Source organism: Coregonus clupeaformis, chromosome 25 (assembly GCF_020615455.1).
Source record: "Coregonus clupeaformis isolate EN_2021a chromosome 25, ASM2061545v1, whole genome shotgun sequence".
Taxonomy (NCBI): Eukaryota; Metazoa; Chordata; class Actinopteri; order Salmoniformes; family Salmonidae; genus Coregonus; species Coregonus clupeaformis.
Window position 1 is genome coordinate 1,068,625 of NC_059216.1, and position 16,170 is coordinate 1,084,794.

At 47.6% G+C, this 16,170-nt stretch overlaps 1 protein-coding gene across 1 annotated transcript in view; it reads right to left on the reverse strand.

The window, feature by feature from the left end:
- The window catches only part of LOC121539139 (leukocyte tyrosine kinase receptor-like), a 133,089-nt gene that overhangs the window by 19,441 nt on the left and 97,478 nt on the right, over nucleotides 1-16,170 (reverse strand). The window contains exons 11-16 of the mRNA XM_041847412.2: nucleotides 13,994-14,092; nucleotides 13,572-13,746; nucleotides 12,110-12,260; nucleotides 11,478-11,597; nucleotides 3,126-3,282; nucleotides 2,481-2,663 (exon numbers count right to left, since the gene is read on the reverse strand). Of these exons, the coding sequence (XP_041703346.2) occupies nucleotides 2,481-2,663; nucleotides 3,126-3,282; nucleotides 11,478-11,597; nucleotides 12,110-12,260; nucleotides 13,572-13,746; nucleotides 13,994-14,092 (885 nt within the window). The remainder of the gene's footprint in view (nucleotides 1-2,480; nucleotides 2,664-3,125; nucleotides 3,283-11,477; nucleotides 11,598-12,109; nucleotides 12,261-13,571; nucleotides 13,747-13,993; nucleotides 14,093-16,170) is intronic.

Here is a 16,170-nt window from a genome sequence, read left to right on the forward strand (position 1 = left end):
CGGACGCTTATAAGAAATGCCCTCCGACGAACCATCAAACAGGCAAAGAGTCAGTACTGTGAATTGTACTACACCGGCTCTGACGCTCGTCGGATGTGGCAGGGCTTGAAAACTATTACAGACTACAAAGGGAAGCACAGCCGCGAGCTACCCAGTGACACAAGACTTCCAGACGAGCTAAACCACTTCTATGCTCACTTCGAGGCAAGCAACACTGAAGCATGCATGAGAGCACCAGCTGTTACGGATGACTATGTGATCTCCGTAGCCAATGTGAGTAAGACTTTTAAGCAGGTCAACATTCACAAGGCCGCAGGGCCAGACGGATTACCAGGACATGTACTCTGAGCATGTGCTGACCAACTGGCAAGTGTCTTCACTGACATTTTCAACATGTCCCTGACTGAGTCTGTAATACCAACATGTTTCAAGCAGACCACCATAGTCTCCGTGCCCAAGGACACTAAGATAACCTGCCTAAATGACTACCGACCCGTAGCACTGACGTCTGTAGCCATGAAGTGCTTTGAAAGGCTGGTCATGGCTCACATCAACACCATTATCCCAGAAACCCTAGACCCACTCCAATTTGCATACCGCCCCAACAGATCCACAGATGATGCAATCTCTATTGCACTCCACACTGCCCTTTCCCACCTGGACAAGAGGAACACCTACGTGAGAATGCTATTCATTGACTACAGCTCAGCATTCAACACCATAGTGCCCACAAAGCTCATCACTAAGCTAAGGATCCTGGGACTAAACACCTCCCTCTGCAACTGGATCCTGGACATCCTGACTCCCTGTTCACCCATGACTGCATGGTCAGGCACGATTCCAACACCATCATTAAGTTTGCCGACTACAAAACAGTGGTAGGCCTGATCACCGATAACGATGAGACAGCCTATGGGGAGGAGGTCAGAGACCTGGCCGTGTGGTGCCAGGATAACAACCTCTCCCTCAACGTGACCAAGACAAAGGAGATGATTGTGGACTACAGGAAAAAAAAGAGGAATGAGCACGCCCCCATTCTCATCGACGGGGCTGTAGTGGAACAGGTTGAGAGCTTCAAGTTCCTTGGTGTCCACATCACCAACAAACTATCATGGTCCAAACACACCAAGACAGTTGTAAAGAGGTCACGACAAAGCCTATTCCCCCTCAGGAGACTGAAAAGATTTGGCATGGGTCCTCAGATCCTCAAAAGATTCTACGGCTGCACCATCGAGAGCATCCTGACTGGTTGCATCACCGCCTGGTATGGCAACTGCTCGGCCTCCGACCACAAGGCACTACAGAGGGTAGTGCGTACGGCCCAGTACATCACTGGGGCCAAGCTTCCTGCCATCCAGGACCTCTATACCAGGCGGTGTCAGAGGTAGGCCCTCAAAATTGTCAAAGACTCCAGCCACCCTAGTCATAGATTGTTCTCTCTGCTACCGCACGGCAAGCGGTACCGGAGTGCCAAGTCTAGGTCCAAAAGACTTCTCAACAGCTTCTACCCCCAAGCCATAAGACTCCTGAACAGCTAATCATGGCTACCCAAACTATTTGCACTGCCCCCCCACCCCCACCCCATCTTTTTACGCTGCTGCTACTCTGTTAATTATTTATGCAAAGTCACTTTAACTCTACCCACATGTACATATTACCTCAACTACCTCAACTAGCCGGTGATCCCCGCACATTGACTCTGCACCGGTACCCCCCTGTATATATAGCCTCCCTACTGTTATTTTATTTTACTTCTGCTCTTTTTTTCTCAACACTTTTTTGTTGTTGTTTTATTTTACTTTTTTTATTAAAAAATAAATGCATTGTTGGTTAAGGGCTGTAAGTAAGCATTTCACGGTAATGTCTACACCTGTTGTATTCGGTGCATGTGGCCAATAACATTTGATTTGATTTGATTTGGGTATCAAATCAAATCAAATTGTATTTGTCACATACACATGTTTAGCAGATGTTATTGTGGGTGTAGCGAGTATGTGTGGTATGTGTGGTATATTAACGATGCTGAAAGAAATCGAATGTTTCTCAATCTGTACATATCTCCTCTCAGTGTGTGCCATGTTTTGCAGAGGAGCCAAATGGACCTCCAATCTTATCAGTCAATTAAGTAGAACTTTCTTCCCCAGCCAAAACAAAGAACAGGATCTTTCATGATCTCAGTATGGGTTTAATCTGTCTCATAATATCACAACATTCAGAGAGGGATGTTTATTCTGTCACCAATCCACGACTTTTAAATTATACCAGATAAAGACAGAAAAGCAGTGAATGTTATCAGCCTGCCCCTTTCCTTGGGGCCAATGGAAATTCTCCAGCATAAATGTATTTGTCCGATTCATCCCAGCTAGAAAAGAGCAGGAGGCTACAGAGGGAGGATCTTAAATACTATAATAACACCCCTAACAGTACAGTATGGCACATAGGAAAGCAGTAAATATTATTATGTGTATGTGTTAGATTACCTCTGTATCCACCTCCTCCTCCTCCAGCAGTGCAGGCTCCCCCTCCCCCTCCGAACCCCCCGAAGGTGGCCCAGGACAGTTTGGATAAGGCTTGGGGGCAGGAAGAACCCCCCTCGGCCCCCTCCAGGAGAGACTTCCCAGCCCACAGCTGGCTGGACGAGTCCTTCCAGCCTCCACCTCCCCCTGCAGCACACACACACACACCTCATTTAGCCATCACGCTCTCTAAACACTTCTTCCATTGATGTTTGCATAAGATGTTCCGATAATTGCTCCACAAGACCCCGCTGGTCAAGGAGGATTTACTGGAATTGTTCCATTAATCTTTTCCAAGTACATTAATACAGTACTGCCATATACAGTATGTATTTTCTCCCTTTTCAATAGTTGCATAAGTCAAAAGGCTGCAACCAAGATTATGAGCGGACCCATAGGATAACCAGGGGTCAGGGCCAGCTTGATACAAACACATGCACTCCTGCCCTTTCTCTGACACGTTCTACTGAAGACGCTCAAGTAGGAGCTTTAGCAGTCAGAGAAATGAAAGCCATGTGTTTTCAAGAAGCAGATAGCTAGCTCTGTGAAGATAATCTCAGAGGGAAGGGAAAATTGGAGGGGGTGAAGTGATGGGGCAACCCGACCAACCTGCTGCTCCAGTCTTGCCATTGGAGCTGGAGGCCACTGTGTCGTTCTCATACTGCTCCAGAGGAATCTGGTCCAGGCTGCTCTCTGGGTCCTCTAGGTAGGCCTTCCCTCCACCACCAGCCGCTATCAGTAGAGGCACCAGCACCCCACCCTCCATCTGGCAGGGGGCACAGTCAAACACAATAGCAGCTTAAAAGGTCCAATGCAGTCATTTTTATCTCAATATCAAATTATTTCTGGGTAACAATTAAACCTTACTGTGATTGTTTTCAATTAAAATGGTAAAAAAATAAAAAATAAAGCTTCTTAGTAAAGAGCATTTTCTCAAGCAAGAAATTTGCTAGGACTGTCTGGGAGTGGTCTGAGCGGGGAGGTGAAAACTGAAAATTACCTGTTATTGGCAGAGAGGATTGGAACTGTAATTTATCGCTGGTGATGTCACCAGGCGAGCCAAAACTCTGTAGCTCAGCTGGTAGAGCACGGCGCTTGTAACGCCAAGGTAGTGGGTTCGATCCCCGGGACCACCCATACACAAAAATTTATGCACGCACGACTGTAAGTCGCTTTGGATAAAAGTGTCTGCTAAATGGCATATTATTTAAAACAGGCTGAAACTTCAGGCGGTCTTTTCAAAAAGCTCTTACACTAAGGGCTTTATTTTAACAAACCGAATGCAATGGTCAATCTAAGCGCAGGCAGTAGCGCTATAGGTTAATGGGTGTGTCAGAAATATTTTTGCTATTTTACACAATTATCGGCGCACTTGCTGGCGTTGGCGCGAAAGGGCTGGGTTTTGATGAATAAACAAGTTGTGGGTGTGTCTAGGCTTGGCCCCTCACTGGCCAATCAGACGTGCTCCATGGCGAAATACTGTATGTGGTTGCTTCAAGTTGTGTATTTACAGTCTTTTATGTACTGCCTTGGTATCAACTCCAGTTCCAATGTTAGTCCATTATAGTTTGTTAAATGGCTTACAGAAACGAAATAACTAAATGTAGACCTATCTTTGCTAAATACGTTAACTTGAACCCATTTGCAGTCCATATTGTTCTACGTAATTGCACGGCTTCAATAGCATTCACACTGATATTGGGGCTAGGCCTACTGTAATTATGGCTGAGCATTGACATGCCAAACATTGTCAATAAGCAAGATTACATTTCTTATTGATAAGGCCTAAAAAGAGAATGAATAATTAGAATCAAATTCTCAAAACAACAACTTGTTTTAATATTAGAACAATGCAGACTATGGAGGGTTTTACGCACATCCAAACTTTTCACAGTAGCTGGGCAAAGATCCCATATAAATAGAAAGTGTCACAAACCGGGCTAGAAACTCCGGTCTCAGATGTGGAGAGCTGGGGGTACTACCCCTTAGCCACAGAGGAGGTGTTGTAGGACCCAAATGAAACACCCAAGGCAATACTCCAGGCAAGTAGATTTAATGTTCCAAAACAGGAGGCAAAACAAAACAACTCCACGAGGGGAGAAAAACAAACTAAAGATAACTTTGAACAACTTACTAGGACAGACACGGTGGGACAAAGCAGGAGACACATAGTCAGGACGCAATAACCAAGTGAGAAACAAGGGGAAAACACACAGCTAAAATACACAAGGGGAAACAAGGCACAGGTGACCTGGATCAAGCTAATTAGGACACATGAGGAAGAACTAAGGCAGAGGGGAACACAGATGACCTCTAGAGGCCCGGAGACAAACAGGAGGCAGGAAGCTGACACACACGAGGAAGAACTAAGGCAGAGGGGAACACAGATGACCTCTAGAGGCCCGGAGACAAACAGGAGGCAGGAAGCTGACAGGACCCCCTCCTCTAGGAACGACTCCTGACGTTCCTTCCAGAACACCCTGGCCCCAGGGTGCGAAAATCTCGGATCAAACCTGGGTCCAGGATGTCCCTGGCTAGAACCCAGGAGCGCTTCTCCGGCCCGTAGCCCTCCCAGTCCACCAGATACTGCAGAGAGTTCTGGACCCTCCGGGAGTCCAGTATCCGGCGGACTGTGTAGGCTGGCTGGCCGTCAATGATCCTGGGAGGTGGCGGGGTCTGCGTGGGGGGCAAAGGGAGAAGACAAGACAGGTTTAAGGAGTGAAACATGGAAAGTGGGGTTAACTCTAAGGGAGCGAGGGAGAACCAAACGATACGACACAGGGTTAACCTTTCTAGCAATGCGGAAAGGCCCGATGTATCTCTGGGAAAGCTTCCTGGATTCGACCCGGAGGGGCAGGTTCTTTGTGGCCAACCAAACTCTCTGACCAGCTCGGAAACTAGGGGCCGTCCGGCGGTGGCGATTAGCCTGACTTTGGTATCTCTGGGAGGTCCGAAGGAGGGCACGCCTGGCCTTCTTCCAGGTCCGCCTACAGCGTTGGACAAAGCGCTGGGCCGAGGGAACACCAACTTGCGCCTCCTCCTCTGGAAACAATGGAGGGTTGTAACCGAACTGGCATTCGAAGGGGGACAATCCGGTGGCTGAGGACTGGAGGGTGTTGTGGGCATATTCAGCCCAAATGATATAGGTGGCCCAAGACGTGGGATTACTGGCCGCCATACACCGCAGGGTGGTCTCCAGATCCTGATTAATCCGTTCCGTTTGGCCATTAGACTCTGGATGGAACCCCGACGATAGGCTGGCTGTGGCCCCAACAAGCCTGCAGAAGGCCCCCAAAACCGGGACGAGAATTGGGGACCTCGGTCAGAGACCACGTCCAGGGGAATACCAAATATCCGGAAGACATGGTTCATGAGGAGCTCAGCAGTCTCCTTAGCCGAGGGCAGCTTGGGCAGGGGAATAAACCGGGCAGCCTTAGAGAACCGGTCTACCACCACTAGGATGACGGTGTTGCCCTGGGATAGAGGAAGTCCCGTAACAAAGTCCAGAGAAAGGTGTGACCATGGCCTTCGAGGAACAGGTAAGGGATGGAGCAGTCCCTGGGGTCGCTGGCGTGTCGACTTTCCCTGGTTGCACACAGGGCAGGCCTCAACATAGACCTGCACGTCCTTCTTGATGGACGGCCACCAAAACCGCCGTCGGAGGAACTCCAGTGTGCGAGCACTGCCTGGATGGCATGTCAAGGGCGACTCATGACCCCACTGCAAGACGCGGCCCCGAACAGAGAGAGGAACGTACAGGCGACCGGCAGGACCACCGCCTGGATCGGGCTCCTGGACAAGAGCTTCTCGTACCCCTCTTTCTAGTTCCCACTGAAGAGGTGCAACGATCCTAGACCTCGGAATAATCGATGCCAAGGGCTTCTCTTGTAACTCGGGAGAATAGACTCGAGACAGAGCATCCGGCTTGACGTTCTTGGTGCCAGGTCGGTAAGTCAGGAGGAACTGGAATCGATTAAAGAAAAGGGACCATCGTGCTTGCTGAGGGTTCATCCGCTTAGCCTGTTGGAGATATTCCAGGTTCTTGTGGTCTGTGAGAACCTGGAAAGGGTGCTGAGCCCCCTCAAGCCAATGGCGCCACTCTTCCAATGCCAGTTTTACCGCAAGCAACTCTAGATCCCCCACGTGGTAGTTGCGCTCGGCCTCAGACAGGCGGCGAGACATGAAGGCACAAGGGTGTAATCTCCCATCCGCACCCCTCTGTGACAGGACGGCTCCCACCCCCACCTCTGAGGCGTCCACCTCCACCACGAAAGGTCTCTCTGGGTCAGGGGTCACCAGAATCGGAGCAGACGTGAAGCGGCGCTTGAGATCCTCGAAGGCCCCTGCTGCTCCCGGACCCCAGTGAATCTTGGTCCCTCCTCCCTTGGTAAGCGTCGTCAAGGGGGCTACCACCGAGCTGAAATTCTTAATGAACTTCCGATAGAAGTTAGAAAAGCCAATGAACCGTTGAACCTCCTTGACCGTGGCAGGTGTGGGCCAATCGTGGACCGCCTTGACCTTCTTGGGATCCATCTCTAGGTGCCCAGGAGTGACAATAAACCCGAGAAACTGAGTCTGAGAAACATGAAATTCACACTTCTCAGGCTTAACGTAGAGGTGATTGTCAAGGAGCCTCTGGAGAACCCTGCTAACATGCCCCTCATGCTCCTTCAGTGACCTCGAGAAGATGAGGATATCGTCCAGGTACACGAAGACGAACAGATTAAGCATATCCCGGAGAACATCATTAATCAGGGCTTGGAATACTGCGGGGGCATTGGTGAGCCCGAACGGCATCACCCGATATTCATAGTGCCCCGTGGGCGTGTTGAACGCCGTCTTCCATTCGTCTCCTTGCCGGATCCGCACGAGATGGTAAGCATTGCGGAGATCCAGCTTAGTAAAAATGGAAGCCCCTTGAAGCAGCTCAAAAGCAGTGGCCATGAGAGGAAGGGGGTATCGATTCCGAACCGTGATCTTGTTGAGTCCCCGGTAATCAATACAAGGCCTAAGACCCCCGTCTTTCTTTTCAACAAAAAAGAAGCCCGCCCCAGCCGGGAAGTAGAGGCATAGATGAGGCCGGCTGCCAAGGACTCCTTAATGTAGGTGTCCATAGCTGCGTGCTCGGGGAGGACAAGGAAAAGATCCGACCTCTAGGAGGGCAGCACCCAGGGAGTAGATCAATGGCACAGTCATACGTGCGATGAGGCGGTAAGGAAGTAGCCCGGGCCTTGCTGAACACTGCCTTGAACCGATGGTAAACACTGGGGACTCGGGAGACGTCAACAGACTCTTGAAACTGGGTACTAGGGGCTGAGGGACTCTGAAGCATGCAGGTGAGTTGGCAGGCGGGACCCCAGCTTAGAATGGTGCCCGTAGGCCAGTCGATCTGGGGATTATGTCTGCATAGCCAAGGGTGACCCAGGATAATAGGATACTCGGGAGAGTCAATGAGATAGAAGGTCTCCTCCTGCTGGTGTTGAGAGATAGTAAGTCGCAGGGACTGAGTCGCCTCGGTAACCTTTCCTGGTTCCAGAGGTCTGCCATCTAAGGCTGTAACTGCCTGGGGTTGAGGAAGTAGTTGGGTAGGGATCTTAAGTTCCTTAGCCAAGGTTACATCCAGGAAATCACCTGCGGCACCGGAATCGATCATAGCCTGGACCCGATGCTGGTGGCCCCCCCAGGACAGAGTGGCTGGAATAGCCAGGACAGCGTTAGTAGGAGGCGCTCTAACTCTCCCCATCACAGCCCTCCTGTAGCTGGGCGGGGACAGGCGTTTCCAAAAGCTCGGGGCAAGTGGAGCGGAAGTGGCCGGCAACCCCGCAGTAGAGGCACCGACGTTCCCTCATGCGACGTTCCCTTTCGTTGGGAGAAAGCCTGGAACGGCCTAACTGCATGCTCTCCGGGGAATCCTGGAGCAGTTCAGGAGCCGGGGCAGCTCTGAATGACGGAGTCCAAACAGGAGAAACAGAGCTGCTCAGAGGAACTTGGGAATGAGACACCTGACGGCGAGCCGTTCTCCGCTCTCTTAGACGATTGTCCAGGCGGATGGCCAAGGCTATGAGGGACTCGAGATCACCAGCTGGTTCTCGGGTGGCTAACTCATCTTGAAGGGGCTCAGATAACCCTCCCTGAAAGCAGACCCTCAGCGCTTCATCATTCCATCCGCTCCTTGCTGCTATGGTCCGGAAATCAATGGCAAAATCTGCCGTGCTTCGGGGCCCCTGACGGAGAGACAGTAGGCGCTTGGAAGCCTCCCGCCCACTGACAGGATGATCGAACACCCGCTTGAACTCTTCTACAAATGCAGCGTGGGAGTCACAACAGGCCTCCTGGGACTGCCACACCGCAGAAGCCCAGGCGAGCGCCTTGTCTGAAAGAAGGGTAATGATGTAGGCAATCTTGGAACGGTCTGTGGGAAAACTTGAGGGTTGGAGCTCGAAGGTGAGGGAGCATTGGGTGAGGAAACCCTGGCAAGAGCTTGGATCCCCAGAAAAGGGCTTGGGAGGTGGTAGTCGGGGCTCCGCCAACCGAGACGACCTGTCGTCACTGGGGGGTGACCTGGGGGAAGGGAGAGGACCAGGGAGGCGTTCAAAGAGCTGGCGGAGGGAACTCATCATTTCGGCCAGGAGTTGAGAATGACTAGCCATCAGCTCCTCTTGTCGGCTGAGAACGGCTTCATGGCGCTGGAAAGAAGCCTCATGTCGAGTGATCACCGCCAACAGGTCCGGGGAACTGAGTGTTTCTGGGTCCATGATTGACTTGGTTATTCTGTCACAAACCGGGCTAGAAACTCCGGTCTCAGATGTGGAGAGCTGGGGGTACTACCCCTTAGCCACAGAGGAGGTGTTGTAGGACCCAAATGAAACACCCAAGGCAATACTCCAGGCAAGTAGATTTAATGTTCCAAAACAGGAGGCAAAACAAAACAACTCCACGAGGGGAGAAAAACAAACTAAAGATAACTTTGAACAACTTACTAGGACAGACACGGTGGGACAAAGCAGGAGACACATAGTCAGGACGCAATAACCAAGTGAGAAACAAGGGGAAAACACACAGCTAAAATACACAAGGGGAAACAAGGCACAGGTGACCTGGATCAAGCTAATTAGGACACATGAGGAAGAACTAAGGCAGAGGGGAACACAGATGACCTCTAGAGGCCCGGAGACAAACAGGAGGCAGGAAGCTGACACACACGAGGAAGAACTAAGGCAGAGGGGAACACAGATGACCTCTAGAGGCCCGGAGACAAACAGGAGGCAGGAAGCTGACAGAAAGGGTGAATGTCCACTCACTGTTATACTGCTCCCAAATAGGCCTATGTTTTATGAACATAATCGGAACCCTCTTACAGATCAGATCACATTCACACATCTCCAGAAGTTACATTACAAGTGTGCCACTTACGTTGTCACCATACAACCAGGAAGGTGAATCATTCTAATAAGTTTGGTTGTAATAAAATAAAATAAAAAACAAGCAAATCTGTTGTTTTTTTACAACAACAATAAATAAATGTCAAATGTAATGATGTCATAAAATCTCTAGGATAGAAAAGACAGATTGCTGTTGAACCAGCCTTCGTTATAGCAGGCCTAATGGAAGGCTTGGGTTTTGAACATATGAAACGGAAAACAAGACATTTTTACCGGTTACAGATAACTTCTAAATACGAGGTTCAACATTATTCACCAAGGTTCTCATCTCTCGTTTCATGATGGGCATGGACACGTAGCCTACATCATGGAGGGGTTTTTTACGCATGTCCAAAACGGGACCAGCATGGCTCAAATAATGTGGGCCTGCTTACAATGCATAGATAAAAAGGGAATATCAGCTCACTGTTTTACTCCTCTCAAACTAGATATTTTAATAAAGCTTTGGTGATTAAGATTTATTTCCAAGCGGTCTCAGGAGCCAAACCCTTTATCGACAGTCTTGACTACTTCGCATTGGGCAGACAAAGCTTGGTTTTTAATTAAATGTTTCTAAATACGAAGTATACAGGCACCAAAAGCACATTAGGCTACCCATGTTCCATGCGCACATGGGCAGTGTGCTTCACGGATGGATAGACTGCGGTTCCGCTGTCAGAATTCATGCCATAACCAACTGCGGTACCGCTAAAACCAGCTTTTGGTTGGTCTTAAATATCCCTATCAGCGCTGCCTGAAATTAGCAGTTTGGATTATGTTTTTAAGGACACACCTTAAATATTTCCACCCCGCCTATCTGAGCGCAAGCGAGCTGATATTAGACAGGTAAACCTGGTGTTAGGGCTGGAAAATGCAAACTATTGTGCATTTGACACTAGTGCCGCCTTAACGCCAGCCAGAAATAGAGCCCTTATTGGGCATTATCATAATTTTCACAATTTCACAGTATTATTCCAACCTCATAGTGTGGAAATATATATAAAACACAGGAAAATCACATTTTTTGACTGCAATTTGCTTTTAAGAGTACCACTCTACCCTCTGTCATAGTCCATAATGCAGCTTAGGGGCCAATCCAGCATTTCAAAGAGATAAAACTTCTAGGTTAAAGGGCTCTTGTACAAACCAGTTAACATAACATCTGACCTCTACTGCTTGTAACACTACATCTGTAGATAAATACCATGATAAATTATATTTTAGAATGGCTTCAGAAGTTCTTCTAAGCTTATCAATCGGTTCATAACTCCCTGTGGGTCCCGTGTAGCTCAGTTGGTAGAGCATGGCGTTTGCAACGCCAGGGTTGTGGGTTCGATTCCCACGGGGGGCCAGTATGAAAAATGTATGCACTCACTAACTGTAAGTCGCTCTGGATAAGAGCGTCTGCTAAATGACTAAAATGTAATATCTAACAGCTACATGTGCTTCTGATGGACACCATCATGGCTTTCATTTTGTGGAGATGAGATAAAGGCAGAGAACAGTTGACTCAAGTTAGGTAAAGAGGATGGTCTCTTACCTTGTAGATATAGGTGGCTCCTCCGCCTCCCCCTCCTCCTCCTGCCCACTCTTCACCAGTGAACTCATCTTCTATCACCGAGGATTCCCCCAGGCAGATCTTCTGTGTCAGGGGATTTCTCTACAGAGAACAATTGGATGCGGTTAGATCAGAGAGAGAGTGGCTGCAAGTCTGAGATGTTCCTTTCATACCATCAGGAGGTAAAGACTTTCAGGATGGTACCAGAGATAGCAGAAAGTTGAAAGGAAAGTTAACGCTCACTAAAATGAGTCGGACATATTTGAACAGCAGGTTATCCGGTAACACTTTATTTGGATATCAGTAACATTTCAACTAACTATCTAATAACCCTAACCATAGCTCTTACCCTAACCTTAACCATTATTCTAACCCTAAACTTAACCCTAACCATAGCCCTAACTTTAACCCTTATCCTAACCCTTATTCTTAACCTAACTCTAACCCTAACCGTAACCTTAGCAATCAGTTACTTATCAACAGATATCTGTTGATAGTACGGCCATATGTAGAGCATCTACAAATGGAAAATCCGGACTATCCAAATAAAGTGTGACCGTTTATCCACCCATAATGTCACCCGAGGTAGCCTAACTCTCCCCTCTACGACTCACTCCTGGACAGGCATCCTCCCCCTGATGTCCCACCAGTATATACAGGATGTCTCCCTTCTCAAGAGTGAAGATGGCTGAGATGAAGACCCCGTGGGAGCGCTTGTTGTGGTTCTTTGCTCCTTTGCCACCTGCGGCTCCATAGGCTGAGATCCTAAGGAGGGCACAGTAAACCATAGAAATGGAATGAATAGAAAGTGTGTCTTTATTCAAGTCAATGATGGCATAATGGGTGGACTGGCAGCAATTTTGAGTGCGCCTATGCCAGGAAGTAAAAGCAGGAAGTGTACCCTTCAATATGTGCTGTGATTTGTTGAATCAACTCAACTGACATTACAAAAAATACATTCCATTGTACGAGCCAAATAAGTTAGCATCATTTGAAATGAGCATGCTACATTACCATGGCATTCCAGCATCAGTTGATAGAACATTCCAAAATACCATAGAAATTATTGCATCACAATATCAGGCAGCAATTGCGAGTGTACCTACAAGTTTACCAGTCAGATTGCCAGGGTTAGAGCTTACAAGCCCATTATATTCATTCTATTTCTATGCAGTAAACACATGATGAGACCACTGAAGGCCATGTTTGGTGCTTGGGGCTTGGGTGACCTTATAACAGTGGCTACTCAACTAATAGACGGAGTGAACATTGCAGAAAGGAGTCAAAGAAGTCAAGCCGGTTTTGGTCTCTATAGTGGATCAGAAGTTTCACAGCACTTCGGATCAGGCTGTAACAGCGGCAAAGTCAAGGCTGTGCCTGACAGATGAACACTAACTTGTTTCATCAGCTCAAATCATGGTTAATATTGACATAGCTGTAGTTTTACTGTAATCAGAGCTCAGCTGAGCCCCCAGACTACGCGGCTGTCCCCATAGAATAACCCTTTTTGGCTCCAGGTAGAACCCTTTTTGGTTTCAGGTAGAACCCTTTTTGATTTCCATGTAGAACACTCTGTGGAAATGGTTCTACATGGAACCTTGGTAGGGGCCAGATTAGGGCGAGAGAGAGTGAGCACAGATAGACTAATCTAAGTCTCCATCCAGTGAGTCATGCTTCTTACTCTGCCCCAGTCTTACTCACACACACACACAGTGCAGGAAGGCAGGCAGGGGCTGAGCCCACGTCATACTCTCCCTCCCCTAACCTGGATGATGTGGAAATCAATCTTGATACTCCAGAGACTTGCCTATATTGATCGGTCTAGCAGATACGTGACATGAAGTTGATACAGAGTAGTATTTAACCTGTATTTAATCAGTTGACTGATTTCTCAGGTTGTGCTGCCAGCTGTCAATATTGATGTACAGATGCAATCATTGGTCAAGGGGCTTGTTTCAAGCATCTCTACCCTATGGTTTAGTCTAGTGCAAAAGTGTTCCGATTGCAAAAACAGTTGTTGTCTGTGGCGTTCATGTTTCTACAACATTAGAAGAACATATCAAAACTTGCACCCACATGTATCTGTTGGTGGCTGGTACCCTCCAGATCTGCACTCCTTTGAACGGGCCGTCCTTACTCACAGTGACACTGACGTTGGTGTTGCGGTACGCGCTGTCACACTGGGCCTGGGTGGGGCCTCTGGGGCCACTGGCCCCACAGGATGTAAACCACCAGGTCATCAGGGACACCTCTGAAGAGAGGAGACATACATATAAGTCACATGTCAGTCAACAAACAAACTCCCTGTGTTGCACCGAAAGAAGACAGACAGACAGACATATGGTAGCACAGCTGCTGAGGAAATCAAAGTAAATTACATTAATGGAAGCACGTTGTTTATTATGCAAAATGGCTGTGGAAAAACCACTGCGAAAATTGCAAAGGTCATTGGTCATAGAAATGCTAAATATATTTAATTGGAACAGCTTGTAGTGTACCTGAGGCAGAGGGCTCTGGGAGGGGGCTGAGGAAATCTAGCTCACTGATGGAGTCCATTTCATTGAACAATCTGTGTCCGAGCAGCAGGGAGTTGAGATCTGAGAGGAAGGAGACAGACACATTTGTATTTGTATTTGTATTTATTATGGATCCCCATTAGCTGCTGCCAAGGCAGCAGCTACTCTTCCTGGGGTCCAGCAAAATTAAGGCAGTTCATACAATTTTAAAAACATTACAATACATTCACAGATTTCACAACACACTGTGTGCCCTCAGGCCCCTACTCCACCACTACCACATATGTGTGTGTATAGTGCGTATGTTATCGTGTGTGTGGATGCATGTGTCTGTGCCTATGTTTGTGTTGCTTCACAGTCCCCAATGTTCCATAAGGTGTTTTTTAATTTGTTTTTTAAATCTAATTTTACTACTTGCATCAGTTACTTGATGTGGAATAGAGTTCCATGTAGTCATGGCTCTATGTAGTACTGTGCGCATCCCATAGTCTGTTTTGGACTTGGGGACTGTGAAGAGACCTTTGGTGTGTCCTCATGTCTTGTGGGGTATGCATGGGCGTCCGAGCTGTGCGCCAGTAGTTCAAACAGACAGCTCAGTGAATTCAACATGTCAACACCTCTCATAAATACAAACAGTGATGAAGTCAATCTCTCCTCCACTTTGAGCCAGGAGAGATTGACATGCATATTATTAATTTTAGCTCTCTGTGTACATCCAAGGGCCAGCCGTGCTGCCCTGTTCTGAGCCAATTGCAATTTTCCTAAGTCCCTCTTTGTGGCACCTGACCACACGACTGAACAGTAGTCCAGGTGTGACAAAACTAGGGCCTGTAGGACCTGCCTTGTTGATAGCGCTGTTAAGAAGGTAGAGCAGCACTTTATTATGGACAGACTTCTCCCCATCTTAGCTACTGTTGTATCAATATGTTTTGACCATGACAGTTTACAATCCAGGGATACTCCAAGCAGTTTAGTCACCTCAACTTGCTCAATTTCCACATTATTTATTACAAGATTTAGTTGAGGTTTAGGGTTTAGGGTTTAGTGAATGATTTGTCCCAAACAAAATGCTTTTAGTTTTAGAAATATTTAGGACTAACTTATTCCTTGACACCCACTCTGAAACTAACTGCAACTCTTTCTTAAGTGTTGCTGTCATTTCAGTTGCTGTAGTAACTGACATGTATAGTGTTGTGTCATCCGCATACATAGACACTCTGGCTTTACTCAAAGCCAGTGGCATGTCATTAGTAAAGATTGAAAAAACGTAATGGGCCTAGACAGCTGCCCTGGGGAATTCCTGATTCTACCTCGATTATGTTGAAGAGGCTTCCATTAAAGAACACCCTCTGTGTTCTGTTAGACAGGTAACTCTGTATCCACAATATAGCAGGCGGAGTAAAGCCATAACATATAGGTTTTTCCAGCAGCAGACTATGACAGATAATGTCAAAAGCCGCACTGAAGTCTAACAAAACAGCCTCCACAATCTTTTTATCATCAATTTCTCTCAGCCAATCATCAGTCATTTGTTTAAGTGCTTGTTGAATGTCCTTCTCTATAAGCATGCTGAAAGTTTGTTGTCAATTTGTTTCCTGTAAAATAGCATTGTATCTGGTCAAACACAATTTTTTCCAATGGTTTACTAACAGTTTGTAACAGCCTAATTGGTCGGCTATTTCAGCCAGTAAAGGGGCTTTACTATTCTTAGGTAGCGGAATTACTTTTGCTTTCCTCCAAGCCTGGGGGCACAAACATTCTAGTAGGCTTAAATTGAAAATATGGCAAATAGGAGTGGCAATATCGTTCGCTATTATCCTCAGTAATTTTCCATCCAAGTTGTCAGACCCCGGTGGCTTGTCATTGTTGATAGACAACAATAATAATTTCACCTCTTCCACACTCACTTTACGGAATTCAAAATTACAATGCTTGTCTTTTATAATTTGGTCAGATATACTTGGATTGTAACGATTCCGGCAGTCTGAGTCGGTTCCTGTCTGTGTATTAGTTTTTCTGCTCGGGATCTCCAGTTTCCCGAGGGTTCTGGAACGCTCCCTGCCTGGTTGCCGGGCTACGTTGCTAGGCGGGAGCTCTCCTGATTTCCACACCTGCATTCCATCAGCAATCTGCACACCTGGCCCTGATCATCACCTTCA